This window comes from Pipistrellus hanaki (assembly GCF_964339955.1).
Source record: "Pipistrellus hanaki genome assembly, chromosome: 2".
NCBI lineage: Eukaryota > Metazoa > Chordata > Mammalia > Chiroptera > Vespertilionidae > Pipistrellus > Pipistrellus hanaki.
Window position 1 is genome coordinate 181,859,351 of NC_140504.1, and position 16,431 is coordinate 181,875,781.

The 16,431-nt window shown below is 48.6% G+C and overlaps 1 protein-coding gene across 1 annotated transcript; it reads right to left on the reverse strand.

The window, feature by feature from the left end:
- Positions 1–3,563: 3,563 nt before the first annotated feature.
- On the reverse strand, positions 3,564–16,079 carry LOC311615987 (antizyme inhibitor 2-like; the record flags this gene model as incomplete). Its single annotated transcript, XM_084871316.1, has 11 exons — positions 16,023–16,079; positions 14,771–14,851; positions 13,954–14,125; positions 13,368–13,541; positions 12,001–12,173; positions 10,851–10,985; positions 9,724–9,889; positions 9,003–9,150; positions 5,103–5,203; positions 4,044–4,261; positions 3,564–3,588 (listed from the first exon to the last, which is right to left on the reverse strand). Exons 2-11 carry the CDS (start codon positions 14,782–14,784, stop codon positions 3,564–3,566), a joined length of 1,326 nt encoding a protein of 441 aa, XP_084727442.1. The 5' UTR covers positions 14,785–14,851; positions 16,023–16,079.
- Positions 16,080–16,431: the final 352 nt, after the last annotated feature.

Here is a 16,431-nt window from a genome sequence, read left to right on the forward strand (position 1 = left end):
TGTCCTTTGCTGCTAATAATACAAGCTTATAAACTTTCTAAAACATCCCGGCCCCATAAATTGATTGCAGTTCCAGAGACTATGTAGGGCTGAAACCATCCTTTCTTATCATGCCACCTTAGCACGGCAGCACTAGGTTGTGTGTTATCAGGAACTCCCACCCCCCTAATTGAGCCCATAATTTCTACCATGGACCAACTTGTAGGCCTGAATTCTTTGCTGATAACACTGATATCTGCTCCAATGTCTACTAAACCTTTAAATAGCTTTCATTCTATTCTCAAATTAATCATAGGGTAGGTTTTGCTAATTTTCTGTATCCAATAGATGTCTGAGCTTCCAAATTCTTGCATTCCTCTTTTCCTATTTATAGCCTAGCCTTGCTGAACATAAGGTAAAAGCAGTATCTGAGCAATTCTTTGTCCTGGAGTAATTTGCATAATATGATTGCATCCTAATATAACTTTAATCTCTTCCTCATACTCTGGACTAAACAATTGGTGCATAGTTCTGCCCCTTGCCAGAGGCTCAAGGTTCACCAGGATTCCAGGATCCTTGTTTAAAGTTCTCTGATAGTGAACACAATGGGTGGCTTCCTGCAGCTGTTATGTCACAGGGGACAGTGATTGGAAAGGGAACCTATAAAAAACTGTTCAGCATTGGATAGGGGACTCAAAGGACTCAAAAAGAAGCTTACTTCAGACTGATTCCTTCCATGCCTGGCAGCATTTCAAAAGGACATGATAGAACTCTATCCATTCCATTGAATTAAAAAATCTTAAAAAAAAAAAAAAAAAAAAAACCTGAGCTCTGCAGATATTATACATTCTTGTTAAATTTATTAAACCAAAGAAGGGGGATATGCTGGAGGCTAATTCCAGCAGGTCATAAATGCAAGAAGTTCATCAATAGGTTGGTGAATCTTGGGGCTTCAGCAGGGCTGAAAATCTGCATATTAATACCTGCTGCTGGAAAGCTGTAGGCATTTCCCCAACCTATTTATACTTTACTGTTTACCAAACCTTACCTTTGATATGTATCTCTGCTTTGCTATAGGGGAAAATGTGGGAATAAAAAACTTTGAGTCTGAATTTTTGGGGAGCTTAGTTACTAAAGCTAAGCTTCCCTTCTTTCCCCCATGCCTCCCAAATACATATTTCTTCTCTAGCCTCTTTATTCATTTGCATCAAAGCCTTTTCTCCATATTTCCTAACCCTAGTAGATGCTGAGAAAGACCCTAGCACTCATCCACACAGGTCACCTTACCCCCAGCTAGCCACACACAGCTCCCTTTTGTTTCTACTGAAATGCCAAACCTTCAGAGATCTCACTGACCTTCTATCTAAAATAGCACCATCCTTACCCTGGCTGGTGTTGCTCACTTGGTTGCAGCATCACCCCTTCCACCAAAGAGTCCCATGTTCAATTCCCAGTCAGGGCACATATCCAGGTCTCTGATTCGATCCCATACTGGAGGCAAATGATCTATATGGGTGTTTCTATTTCTCTCTGTCTCCCTTCTTTGCTCTCTAAAATCAATGAAAACATGTTTTTTTAATAATGCACCTTCCCCTATCCTTCCATATCCCTTTGCCCTGCTTTAATTTTTCTTTACAATACTTGTTACTTCCACTTTATTTTATCATTTATATGTTTGCTCCTGCTCTGATTTTTCGAATGGAAGAAAATGGAAGGTAAGCTCCATGAGAATAGGTTCTGCACATCTTATTCATCATGTATAACCTTGCCTAGAATAACACCATCACAGACTAGGCCCTCACATTTCATTTTATGGATGGGTACACAGTTGGATAAATGGAACAACTGATGGTCAGTGGATGGATGGATGGATGGATGGACAGATGGACAGGTGGATCAATGGATGAAAGGATGGAAAGACTGGTGAATGATCAATGAATGGTTGAATGGATTTATGAATGAATGGGCAGATGAGTTGATATCTAAAATGCCCCTGGACAACACCTATAGAGCAGAGCACAAAACACTCCAGCAATTCTTGCACATAAATGAAATTTTATTTTTACCTAAAGCCAACTCATATTTGCTCTTCCAGACACCTCTGAAAGACATCTGGAATAAGTGTGGTTGTTTCTAGCTTAAAATTCAGAATCTGGGAGTAGATGAATGAGTAACACAGGATCTGAAGGCTACTAGAGCCCTCTGGCTTCCTTAGGTGGCATCTGCAGCCCATCCTTTCTCCTCTGATGTCCGGTGCTGAGATGTCTTCAGCACAAGGATGTTAGAGAATACCCCTGGTCTTAGCTGAGTGTGGAGGCAGCAGTGAGATTGGTGGGGCTGACTATAGTGGATGCCGAGGATCATTTGCAGGAGCTGAGGATCGAAGAAGTCACATCAGGTGAAGCTTAAAAAGGATACAGGACACAGGAGGTGAGTGGCTTTGGCCTCTGGGAACCACTGCCCTACCTCTGCCAATGTCCTTGCCTGTAGAACTCGTTTTCTTTTCTCAGCTCAGAACTTCCCAAATATAGTTTTTGAACCTGGGAGACACACAGTAGTACCTGTCTTATTTTGGAGTTGCATATTCCCATTCCTTGTCCTCCCACCTTTCAAACTGGGGATTTCTTAAAGCCAATGCCAGGACAGTCACCCACATGCCTGGCGCAATGCCTGTATGGCTAGATGCAATACATGCTCCCTGAGGATTCCCAGGCCAACCAGAAGCAAAGTTCTGGACATGAACTGACCTGAATGAGGCTTTGCATTATCTGACTTAATCCCCTCAACAGCCATGCCAGGAGGGTACTAACTAATATCATTCTCATGCCATCGATGGAGAAACTGAGGCTCTGACCACACTGCCAGTTTGTGGTGGAGCCTGGATTTGCTACAGGTCTGACTCAGAGCCGGTGTTCTTGGCAGTACAATGGGTGCCTGGAGTGCATGTGAACATTTCTGGAAGAACACAGCGGTCACTAACTGGATAAAAGGAGAGATGAATCCTGGCCAGTGGGGCTCAGTTGGTTGGGCATTTTCTCAAACACCAAAAGGTTGCTGGTTCCATTCCTGGCCAGGTCACAAGCCTAGGTTGTGACCTGACTTGACCCCAGTAAGGGATATGTAGAAGATAGCCAATTGATGTTCCTCTCTCACATCGATATTTGTCTCTCTCTCTTTCCCTTCCTCTCTCTCTAAAAATCAATTTTAATATATATTTTTTTAATTAAAAGAGGGATGAAAGAATTTCAAGGTACTGGCCAAGGCAGGTTGCTTCACACTCCAGGCTATAGCCTTCAGGGGGCATGTGTTGTAATAACACCAGTTTCTCAAGCCTATCCCACTGCAGGGCTCAGGGGTAAGAAGCACAGGAGTGGAGTCTTCTGCCCAGAAGTGTTTGCCTGTGTTTCAAGACAACATTGGGAGGAAAATGGTTTTGAACCTGAAAAGATGTCTCATCATTTCAGAGGCAACCAAACCTCTGCTTCCCAAGATACTCTTCCCCACCCCAGCCCCACCTCCGCCCCAAGCTTTCCCAGGCGGGCGCACCAAGTGTCTGGAACCGTTCCATTCTGCCATGTCCCAGCTTAAGGCGCTGTCTGCAGCAGGCTCCTGTGGAAAGATTGTACCAGTAAAGGGGTTTTCTAGAAGCCCCCATCACCTCGGGGAGTGAACCCTAGATTGGACTAACAGGAGCCCCTTGGGCAGAGCCTGTAAGGGAGCCTGAGGCTGGTAGGGAAGTGGCTTCGAATGAGGGAAGCAGGGAACAGCCACAAATGGTCAGAGAAGAGTGGGGACTTGGCCAAGACTTTAGGGTGACAGGGGCCTTAAAGATGTCAACTTGTGTACACAGAGGTGTCTAAATGTCAGAGCTGTCACAGCTGCCCAGGTGGGCTGCCTTGGACTTATATGGGTAATGGGTATAACGGGTCACCCCATAGGCAGTGTATGTCAATTGGATCTTTTCTGTGGCCAGTGAGGAGTATGGTATTTCCTGGACCTGGAACCCAGATCTTAGCCATCAGCTCCCTGTGCCAAGTTCAGATCCTTGAGCTCTCCTCAGATACCTGAGCTCAGGTCCTATGATGTAGAAGATGGAGGCATGCAGGAAGCCATTGAAGGGGCAGCTCATAACTGCACTATAGGCGCCCATGGAGGGGAAGATGAGCCAGTCACCCACGTCCAGCTCAGGCAGCTGCACTTCCTCATTGAAGAGCTTGTCAAAGGTATCACACGTGGGACCATAAAGGATGCAGGGGAAGAGGGGTGGCTTTGAGCAGAGCTCCTGCAGGGACACAGGGGTGGGAATCAGGGAAGGAAGAGCTCCTGCCCCCACCCACCCTCCCAGCCCATGCCCTCGGCCAGCAGAGCACCCCCAGGCACCGCAAGGACACAGGCCATCACCCACACCAACCAGTCCCTATGTGCCAGGCACTGCTCTTGACCCGGCCCTCATGGAGCTTACATTCACTCAAGTGACACATTCTAGCCCTGCCAGTTCTCAAGGCCAGACACACAGGGGGCCTCTGTTTCCCATCTTTAAAAGCAAGAGATTTAAGTCATTAATCACTCAAAATACGGGGTCAAACTCAGCTGCACATTGGAGTCACATTGGAGGAGTTTTAATCAAGGATTGATGCCATGTCCCAACCCATGAGAGGCCTGATTTCAATCGTCTGGCCTTCGCCAACCATCGGGGCCCTTGGAAGCTTCCCAGATAAGTCTACTGTGAAACAAGATGGAGACTCTCCATTTCTTACGACTCCTACATCACAACATTCAAGGTTTCAGATAACACATCACACACACACACACACACACACACACACACACACACACAGTGCATACAGAGAGATCACATGGAAACCCAGAGGCAAACCAATGCACTTCCACACCCACACAGGACCATGTACCTGTCCACCACCTACCTGCACAGGTGTCAGTCAGCATGCTCATACACAAAAATGCACACATACGGAAGTGCACATCCTTGTACACGTATGTGGTATGAAAATCTGCAAAGCCATGTGTAATCTAAGACTGCACTCTGCCTCACAGGGAAGAGGGATGCCTGCCTCACAGGGAAGGGTTTGATCTCAGTGCTATCAGGGTCTGGGCCTCCTTACCTTCACCACAATTGGAATCCTGGGAAAACGCTCCCTGAGGATCATTCTAAAGTTGCCATAGTGGCCGTCGTTGAGATAGTACAACAGTTTCCGGTGGCCTCCTGGAAGAGGGGAAAAGACAGGACTGTGCTCAGCCAGGTGTCAGCACTGACCATAAGCACTGAGTTCAGCACCCTTAGTACCAGCCCAGATCATCTGCCCAGCTCTGGATAACCCTTCCCTGACCCCCAGTCAGAATCAGCCCTGTTCTCTAGATTCCCACTGCTCCCCTGGCCCACCTGCACCCCATCACAGTGCTAGGGCTGCTACTGCCACTAAGGATAACGTAAGTAGCCATGAGCAAGGGCCCAGACATTTTTTCAACCTGTCTATACAAATAAAATTATTTCATTCTCCTAACGCCCTGGTTGGCAAACTCCAGCTCATGAGCCACATGCAGCTCTTTGGGCCCTTGAGTGTGGCTCTTCCACAAAATACCACAGACTAGATGAGTCTATTTAGAAGAAGTGGCGTCAGAAGAAGTTTAAATTTAAAAATTTGGCTCTTAAATTTCAATCATTGTACTGTTGATATTTAGTTCTGCTGACTAATGAGTTTGCCGACCATTGTGCTTATGACACTCTGAATAGGGAAATGGAACACTACTGTACAGTTGAGGAAACTGAGTCTTGCCAGAAGTTACACAGGACAATGTGGCAGGGCTGGGATTCACCCCAGATCAGGACCCAGGTCCTCTGTCCTCACCTGGACCAGGTTCCCTGACACAGTGTTAGCCAAAACTCAGAGCAAAATGCCTTCTTATGACATGATGCCATAAGGGTGCTATTAGCAGGCTGCTAGCAGGTCCATTTCCCTCCTCAAAGGGCCACCTGGGTTACTCATATTTTCTGTTTTCTTTATCCTGATGCTCTGGCATCTGGGGCCTTGCTGACCCTGGAGACATCACTCCTCCCAGGGCTGCCTACTTCCTAGGCAGGAAGACAAAGCCCTGCAAGGGCACCTGCACACATGGACCAACCAGACCAGCGTCTGCACCTGCCAGCCCCCTGCTTGATTAAGCTCTCACAGGGTGAACCACTACCCTCCCCTAACTATCCTGGGCTGAGGGACCAGGCAATTAGGGGCTGTCTTTACAGACAACAGCCATGGAAATTACTCAAAGTAGCCAACCCCAAACCTGCCTACTTAGTTTTGCCTGCCTCCTCAAGCCCTCCCTGGAAAACCAAAGTTGCCAGAGCCAATTCCAGCATGTCATACTTGCAAGAGTTTTATCAAATGTTAGTAGAACTTGGGGACTCAACAAGGGCTGAGTCACATATGTTATCGCCTGTTGGAAATGGCTAAAGGCATTTCCCCAAACCTGAAAAAGATGATTGCTTGCTGCCAGATTGCTCAGGGCATCTTAATCTACATGTTATTGCCTCCTCCTGCCCAAACACCTGAACAGCTGGAGGTAATTCCCCAATCTGACAATGGATTCTGTACCTAACTCTACCCTTTGATGTGTATATCTCCACCTTGCCTTAGGACAATTTGTGTTAATAAACAGCAAGGGGCCATAAACAGTTTGGCTCAATGGATAGAGTATCAGCCTGCGGACTGAAAGGTTCGAATCCAGCCAAGGGCATGTACCTTGGTTGCAGACACATATCCAGCAGGTGTGCAGGAGGCAACTGATCAATGTTTCTCTCTTATCGATGTTTCTAGCTCTCCATCCCTCTCCCTTCCGCTCTGTAAAAAAAAAAATCAATAAGAAATACTTTTTAAAAATAAAAAGCAAATGGCCCTGAAACAAGAACTTAGTTCCTTTTAGCTAAGTCTTCTCTGACTCCACAAATGCCTTTCAAAATTGTGTTTCATCTCTTGACTCTTATTTAATTTACGCACAGCCCCTCCTCCAGGTTTCCTGAACCCTTCTAAACACTGGATCAAGACCACTGGTAAAACAAAGTAAAGCCTCTCACCCCTACCGGCCCCTTCTCCTGCTTCTTACCTACCCGTTGTTTACCCCATGTGGCCCAGGATGCCTGCCATGACTCCTCAATCCAGGGAACTATGGGTAAAATCTTCTTATTGAAGGCAGTCACTTCTGTATCTGTATGTCTCCTATTATCTGACTAAAGCAGATCCTAGCTACATCTTAATCAGTGCCCAGCTACCTCAGTCAGAGAGCAGCGTAATTGTCACCTGCTTCCCTCTAAATACTCTGCCTCTGTTGATGCCTCACTGAACACGTGGCAACTTCTCCCAAGCTCCATCACACTCCAATGCACATTGACCTGATGCTCAATTACAGCCCCAGATCCTATGACATGAACTACTACCAACCAATTTCTGAAAAGCCACTCTGAGTCCGTCCTTAGACATTGATTTCCTTAATCTTTGCAAATGGTTTCCATGGGCACTGGGGCCATTCCAACCACTTGAACATTTAGATGCCTAGATCTTTCTCATTATGGTTTCCTCTCCCATGGTCTCCCTCCCACCACCCCACACTTCTTCTCCCTGGCGTGAGTCACTCCTGTCCTCTGCTCTCTCAACTGCCAGCACTGACTCTGCCTTCTGCACCCATGGCCCCACCTTCCCTAAACCAGATGGTCATGGGTTAGTCATGGCAGCCCTGAGGCTGGGCCCTCGCTCTGCTGGCATGTCTGCCTCTCAGTTGGATGGACCTGGGACCACTGTGCATGAACTAGCTTTGCTGCTTCAGACAATCACTTCCTCTCTCTGAGCCTCAAGATCTCTGCCTGGAAAATGGGAATGACCCCAGACTGCCTCACAGGAGGGCTGAGCAGAAATTGGGTAAAACAGTAATTTCTCACATAATAGATCCTTAATCACTGGCAGCTCATGCTATTCTGAAGACAAGCATAGTAAGCCATAATATGTATACCTCAATCCTTTGTTAAGTGATGGCTGAAATCATATCCCCAAAGCCCAATATTTTCTAATGAGATGCTTTGTGAGAAAATGAAATTAGTTGACCCACCTGCCTTGAGGGTTACAACGGTGTGGGTAGGACATTTGTACAAAGGATAAAAAAAAAAAAAAAAAAAAAGATTAAAATTACTTAGAGCCCAGCTGGTATGGCTCAGTTGTTGAGCCTGAACCTATGACCAGGAGGTCATGGTTCGATTCCCGGTCAGGGCACATGCCCAAGTTGCAAGCTCAATCCCCAGTATAGAATGTGTAGGAGTCAGTCAGTCGGTGATTCTCCCTCATCATTGATGTTTCTGTCTCTCTCTCTCTCTCCCTCTCCCTTCCTCTCTAAAATCAATAAAAATATTTTTTTAAAATAAAATAAAAATTATTTAGAAACAGTTATATGACGGTCATAAAATTTCAGAGTAAAGGGCACTAACCCAGAGGGTGAGTCTGTTCTAGCTCATCATGAACTTGAGTTTCTACTTAGTCCCTTTGTGAGGACAGCAACCCCACCTGACTCTGTCCCCCACATAACAAACAATCAAAAACCCTCCTGAGATGGTGACCTCCATATCATGTACTGTTACCCTACAAATGTCACCCTTAACTTCCAGGCCATGATACTGACAATATTTCCTTCATGTATGTGCTGTAAAATTAGTATTTAATGACTGTATCTTTTTGTTATAAAACTGCATGCCTGTTAGAAAATGCCGGCTTGGAAACAGTGAGGTGCACACGGGGAGTGGAGGCTGTGCCCTCAGACTTCCCCTCCAGGCACAGGGAGAACAGACCCCCATGCCTCCCTCCAGGCTTTCTGAGAACAGCACAATAATGTTACTGACAGGTTCTGCCCTGTAGCTAAATCACAGCATCTTTTCCCCAAATGAGGAACTCAGACCCTCTGCTCCTCCTGCCCCCAAGGCCTGGGGACCGCTGGACAGAGTGCTCCCAGCCCAGTCCGGGCCCACCCACCAGGCTGCAGCACAGCCTTCTTGGCGATGATGTTGACAGCAGCCACGCAGACAGATGCCGCATAGAAGCGGCCGGGCTCCGCAATGACTTCAATGCCGGCTCCCTCGGGGAAGTCCTGGGCCAGGGCAGCATTGATCACTCTCGCCATCTGTGGGGACAGACCCGAGCCCTGTGAGGCCAGTTCCTATGTGGGGCCTTTCCCTGCATCTTCTCTCTTCATTTCCCTGACAGCTCTGTGGGAAGGTGTCAGCATCCCCTTGAGCAGGGGAGGAAACAGGTGAAACTGTGGCCCAGAGGGGAGGGGTGACCGAAGGCACAAGCCTAGTGACCAGGCTGCAGCACCATGAGGTCTGACTCGGAAACACTGAAATCAATACATGATCAACAAATGGGGACTGTCCGCTGGGTGTGGGGGACACAGTAAGTACACCTCTATCTGACGGTAGCCTTACCAGGGCACAGAACTGCATTCACACACTCACAGACACACACACACACACACACACACACACACACACACACACACACACACCCCTACACTCATACACATACACACACATATGCACACAGGCCATGCATGTAGAGTCAGACACCTCTCAACCAGCACAAAGCCCAGCTGCATGCAGCCACATGCCTGAGTGCCAAGAGCTCCCTCTGCACTAACACACACTCTGCAATGAACCCAGGCTGGGACCCCAGATGCCCTCTCCTCCCCTCTTACCTCCTCAAACTCCGGCTCAGAGCCCTCCACTCCGGGGAAGCCCCCTCCAATGTCCAGGAGGCTCATGTCATGCCCTACCCCACGGCCCATCTCGAACACGCGCCGGCAGTCGGCGATGGCCTGGGTGAAGCTGTGGGGATCCTGGCAGTCCAAGCCCACGTGGAAGCTGAGCGCAGGTGCAGTGACAGGGCAGGAACATATGAGGAAATGCAAGCGTCAACAGGAGGAGGTGCACATCGGGAAACAGCCACACAGGCACAGTGTGAACCAGACGGACACAGACACGGAGACACGTGTGACTACATGGAACTCGTGGGCACCCACAGAAACCACAGCCTTGACTGTGCACATGGAAACCCCAGAGACACATACAACATGACAGTCCGTGAGTTGGGGCTCTCGTGGTTGTGTGGCATTCACCTCTCTTAGCCATGCCTCCTAAAGCTTCCCCTTCTTCTCCTCCCTGGGATGCATGTGATCTGAACCCCAAATCTCAAACCACCCACCTGGGAGGGCAGAGGACCCAATCAGGGGCAGGTGGGGTGAGGTGAGGGAGGGTGCTCATCAGGTGCAACATTCAAGAGGGCACCAAAGCACTGAGCAATCAACAGAAGTAACCTTCATGCAATACACATATATATTAGAGAGAGAGCAAGAGCGAGTGCGAGATAGAGACTTCAATTGGTTGCCTCCTGTATACATCCCATCAAGAAATCGAACACACTGATGCAAAAATATCCATGATGAATAAAATACGAAATCTTTAAATAAAGACAAGATTAGTAAAGAGTATTTGGACCCAGAAGCAAAAGGAAAATCAGAAATGCCAGTCCTGTCTTGATTTAAAATTTTTATATTCTCTCATCATGGATTTATTCTGCATTAATTATTTAAATACTGTATTAAAACATAATTTATCTCAAGTACAAAGTTTTCGGCATCCCATTAAACTTTGCACCCAAGGCCAGTGCCTTGTTTGCCCCACCCTCCCAGCAGCTGGCATTCACCTCCGCTTCTGAGAACCACATGGAGCCACCGGGTACAAGGCCCCCCGGTTAGTCAGAGGCTGGAGACAGGAGTGGGGACCAGGAGCCCTGCCTCGCAGGAGAGAAAGTCCAGGTTCTTACCTGGCTCCCACCACAGCCAGGCCTAGGTCTCGGGCGGACTTGAGCAAGTGTCCACACAGCTCCAGGCTGGCCCCAAACTTGGCGCTCACAGGGAATGGGCTCTTGCTGTCCTCGGTCCACAGTCGGAGGACCAGCCTGGGAGAGGGTGTGAGGGTGACAGACATTCTTAGACACATGAACCCCAGGCCTGGATGCTTTTCTGCCCCCACCCAAATTCCCTTCGCCCTCCCTCTACCCCTGCCTCAGTCCTCTGGACTGTCCAGCCCTGGAGGTTCAGGGAGGGAACACACCACTACTTACATACTTCTGCCCAGACAAGAAAAAGCAGGGAAAGAATCAATAGTAATAAAAGTATAAGATGCTAATTAGACCAGACACCTTCTGGACAACCTTCCCAGCAAAGCCATGGTGTCAGGGGCCAAGACAGAGGTTGTTAGTGGTGATCAGGTCCACAGGGGTGAGCCATTAGGGGTGATTAGCAGGGAAGAGCAGTTAGGGGGTGATTAGGACAGCAGAGGAGGGCAATTAGGGAGCCATCAGACTGGCAGGGGAGAGCAGTTAGGGGTGATCAGGCCGGCCGGAGAAAGCAGTTAAAGGGTGATCAGGCTGGTAGGCAGAGACAATAAGGGGCAATCCGGCAGGAAGGCAGAGGCAATAAGGGACAATCGAGGTTAGGAGCTGTTGGTCTGGAATTGGAAGAGGGATGTCCTCCGAGGGTTCCAAGATTCCAAAGGGTGCAGACTGGTCTGAAGGACAACCCTCCCTGCATGAATTTCAAGCACCAGGCCTCTAGTAAAATTATAAACATCCCTTCAGCAGACCTCCTGTCACAGGATCACAGACGTTAAATAACTTTCTCAGGAACACACAGATGTGACAAGTAAGTCAGAAATGTGAGCCCTGGTCTTCCTCAATCCTATCAGAGTGCTTTTTCCACCAGGTTGCTGACTCCAGACCTCCTAATGCCAGGCTCTGCCAGTGTCTCTGCAGACACGGGAAACCTTTATTTGGCATGAGTGGGCACCGGGGAGGCACTGGGACACCCAACCCACATTCTTGTTCGCTGCTGCTTGGGCGTCTCCTAGTCTCCACGGAACAGCCTTCATCTCCTCCCTGAGGCCCCACCTGCCTGCAGGCCTGCTGGTCTCACCTGGCCCCAGGGTGGTGCTGGGCCACCTTGGTCAGCTCCTCCTCACTGTCAAAGGTCAGGAGCTGCACCCCATGGCGGGCAGCATACTGCAGGTGGGAGATGGGCTTGCAGGGGTGGGCATAGATGATGCGTGAAGGGGCCACGCCCAGGCCCAGCACCTGCTCCAGCTCCACCTGCAGGAGCAAAGCCAGAGTAAGGGGCTGCCTCCCTGCTGCCCTGCTTTTGGGGCACAGGAACCCCGGGCATGAGGGGCTGTCCCCTACTAGCCCCTACTGTGCATCTGGCCCAGCGCTGGGCACATATTGTGCTATTTAAGCTTCTAGACTGCTCTAAGGAATATAGAGTTGAACCCATTATATATATATATATATATATATATATATATATATATATATATATATAATTTTTTACAGAGAGAAAGGAAGAGGTATAGAGAGTTGGAAACATCAATGAGAGAGAACATCAATCAGCTGCCTCCTGCACACCCCCTACTGTAGATGTGCCAGTAACCAAGACACATGCCCTTGACCGGAATCGAACCTAGGACCTTTCAGTCCAAAGGCAAACACTCTATCCACTGAGCCAAACCAGTTAGGGCCGAACTCATTTTAAGGACCAAGAAACTGACTCTCCAGTGAAATAGCTGTGCTAGGACAGAACAGGGTCTGTGGATTAAAGTGTGTTTCCTTCACTGCTTAGCTCAGGCTGACTGCCCTCGTCACATAGACCAGAGAAAGGTGGACCACTCCTACTTCATTCATTTATTCTTTCACATACAACTGGGCACCACACATTGGTTTCAGCTGCCGAAAACCAATCATTGTCTCACTAAGAGAAAGAGGCTGGTCAACCTTGAAGCTCTGAAAGGTCAGAGTCAACCACACCCTACCTAATTGAGACAATAGTAACTGAGGCAACTTCCCCATCTTGTAATCATATAAATCCTTACTGATATGATAATCCGCTTATTACCTGCTTAAGGCCTATGGGTGTTTCCTAAAGCTTCTTAAGGGTACTAGGTGTTTCCCAAAGCTGCTTAAGGGTAATGGGTGTATCTCGTAGCAGCCTCAATAAAAGGGATAGCAAGGCCAGAGCCTAGAGAATCTTCCCACTAGAGGTTGACTTCCGCCTGGCCCCCCATTTGTCCCAAATTAACTCTTTTCTAGTCTTTCTCTTCATTTTAGTGTGTGGCCTCCAGAAACCGGACCCTCAGTGGGCCCTAATCATGCGGGTCGTGTTAAAGATTCCCACAATCAGCCACTGTTTATGGGCTGCTGTCCCCAATTCTGGACTCCTGGAAATTAGCCTTTTCTCCGTAGGAACTGTCAGGCCTTTGAGTGAGGCAACTGGCAGTGGCCCAGGCTCACCTGGCTGGCACAGTCAAAGCCGGTGCCCAGGGCAGCCAGTACACGCAGCACCCAGGGGCTGCTGTTACACTTCACTGCATAGAAGGGGGAGACCCTTGGCAGGGCCTGGCAGAAGGCCTGATGGCGGCTGGCCAACACACCCAGGTCGGCCACCATGAAGGGGTCCCGTTGGTCCTGTCAAGGCAGAGAGAGAGGCAAGAACAGCTGGGCATTGTGTCATTTCATTGAGTCCTCACCACGTCTCCATGCGGTAAGTACTACTGTGCTCCCAGTTAGGAAAAGAGGAAAACAACAGGAAGGCAAGAAGGCAACAAGCTTTGTAGACCAAATGGGCACCAGGACTCTCCAACCCTCACCCGGATCGCTTGGCACAGGATGAAATCCAGGGGGCTGGTGGGGGACTTGAAAGGGACAGGGGAACTATCCCATGCCACCAGGGAACACAGCTATTCATTAAGACCTAGGAACTGACTCATAAAACACAAACAGAAAGTTTTATTTTGTTCTGGCCAAAGTAGGGACTGAGACCCACCCTCTCCACCCCCCACTCCATGACCTTGCCCTCCCCTCCCTCCTCTCCCCTCACCGAATCAGAGAGCTCCCGGATCTTCTTCAAGACCACCTCCATGGCAGATTCCTCAGTTCGCAGAGGGATGAGATCCTTCAACAACGAGCTTCCAGGGCATCCTTCCTTCTCCTTCCAGTCCTTGAGGGTGGTGCTCATCCCTGACTGTCCATCAGAGCCCTCTGCCAGCATCCTGAAAAGGCCTTGCTCTAAGGACACTCCTCCCTCCTCCTCCTCACAGCGCGCTGCTGGCCAATGGAGCCAGAGTTCCTAGACCAGTAAGTACTCGGTGCTCCCATGAAGCCACATAGAGCTCCATGGAACCCTTGTGAATTTCCTATCTGTAGGATGGACCACAGACTAGGCCCAGCCTGCTTCAGAGACCTAGTTTGGGATCAAGGGAGATGCTCAAAAGACCCCCTACCGTAGGTGATTGGCATCCTCTTCAAGACTCCTTCACTCACATGTTACCATTCACAGATGAGAAATGTGACCCACAGAAAAGGTAAGTGCAGAGCCCATGATCTTTAGATTATAGGGCTAAAGATTACAGGGGATCACCTAGCCCAACATCCCACTTTACACATGTGGACAAGTCACCCAGAGAGAGGAAAGGACTTGTCCAAGGTCACCAAGTAATCAGTAGCTGAGCTGGGACTGGCATATGGGCTGCCTAAAGCAGCCACTGCACCTGCTGCTGGCCACCCACCCCTGAGACTGAAGTGAGGGCTGCTGGCCACCCACCTCTAAGACTGAAGTGAGGGCCACCTACAGACTGAATCTTCTGATTCAGCAGTTAGGGCTGCACCCATGGGTCCTACTCCACCCCCAGACTCACCTGGTACCATTCATCTCCTGCTTCCTCAGGCCCAGCACAGGGAGACCAGGACCTATGGGGTCTTGGGCTTCAGATAAATCCCTTTGGGAAGAGCAGAGCTCAGCTCAGGTCTCACGCCAGGTAAGTACCTGTGAAGACTGTCCCTCCAAACCATTGCTACTACAACCTACTCAGCCAAAACTTCCCAGCCCTGCGGGTGGCCGATACAACAGGCCCTCAGGGTGAAGAAAGCCAGATATGATCCGAGTAGAGAGACTCTGGAAACCCAGTCACTTACCTTCCCACCTCAAAGATGAAAACACTCTGGGCTCAGAGGTCTTCTGATAGATCAGCAAAGCTAGAATGGAGCTGGGATTGGAACCTGACCTCAGAATCCAGTCGTAGGCTGAGCAAGAGCTGGTCTTACCCTTTGTTGTCTCTCTGCGCTCCCTGCACATTTAAGTATGTGGCTGGGAGACCCTCTGAGTCACTTGATGTCCCTTCACTTTCTCACCGCCCTTTCCTCCATATGGGCACACCCAGGATCAGGCCACCATCTTCAGGTCACCTCACCCCTGTGATGCCACTGATACCTCCTGCAGGCTTCCACCCCACCTCTGTGATGACCCGGAGTCTTCTCTTCCTGTTTCTGGGAGTTAGAGCTGCAGAAACCTGCTGCTGCCCTGCCTCCTCTCTTTTGCCAGTCCTTCCTGGCATCTTTCTGCTTGAGTCCTCCCATACCTTTCCCTCCCAGCAGCTGCCAAGGCCCCACCTGACCATCATCTGCAGACTCTGGGGACTTAAAAATCCAGGAAGAGGTAACAGGAAGAGACTGGATTAGAAGAAGGGACTCAGCCCTAGCTGGTTTTGCTCAATGGATTAGAGCATCAGCCTTCGGTCTGTAGGGTTCCAGGTTCAATTTAGGTCAAGAGCACATGTCTGAGTTACCAACTCAATCCCTAGTAGGGGATGTGCAAGAGGCAACTGATAAATGATTTTCTCTCATCCTTGATGTTTTTATCCCTCTTCCTCTCCTTTGGTCTCTGAAAATATTTTTTAATTTTCTAATTTAATTTAATTTAATTTAATTTTTTTTATAAAAAGAAGGATGGACTCATGAAATCTGACACAAATTCCTTAACCTGCAGGGGACTCATCAATTCCAGCAGTCAATGAGGGGAGGGGGTAAGAATAAGCAGGGTAAGGCCTTCTGCTCTGTGATCTCAAACAACATGGTAAAGTCCATGACTTTTAGAGAGACCCACACCCTCACCTGCCCCAGACTGGTTCACACAGGACTGACTTCTAGCTTCTTTGTAAGTTTATAAAGAAGATGGTCTCGCCTCTGGGAAGCTCGGTTTCATCTGCAGATGGGGATATTGTACACAATACCTCACAGGTGTTTCATTATCTGTGAGAAACGAAGAATAATAGCATCTACTTACTAGGATCATAGAGAGTGCATGAGATAATGCATGTGAATCTCATACCTAACACCTTCATAACATTGGTTAAAAACTCTTTTAAACTAGTTCATGATAATAATGATGTAAGCATGATAAGGAACTTAGAGATCATCTACACCAGCAATTTTTAAACTTTTTGCCATAAAAATTAACATATGGACCCCACAGTGGATTTTGTCCTGTCTTGTGACTGCCCACCATCTATAAATACCCACT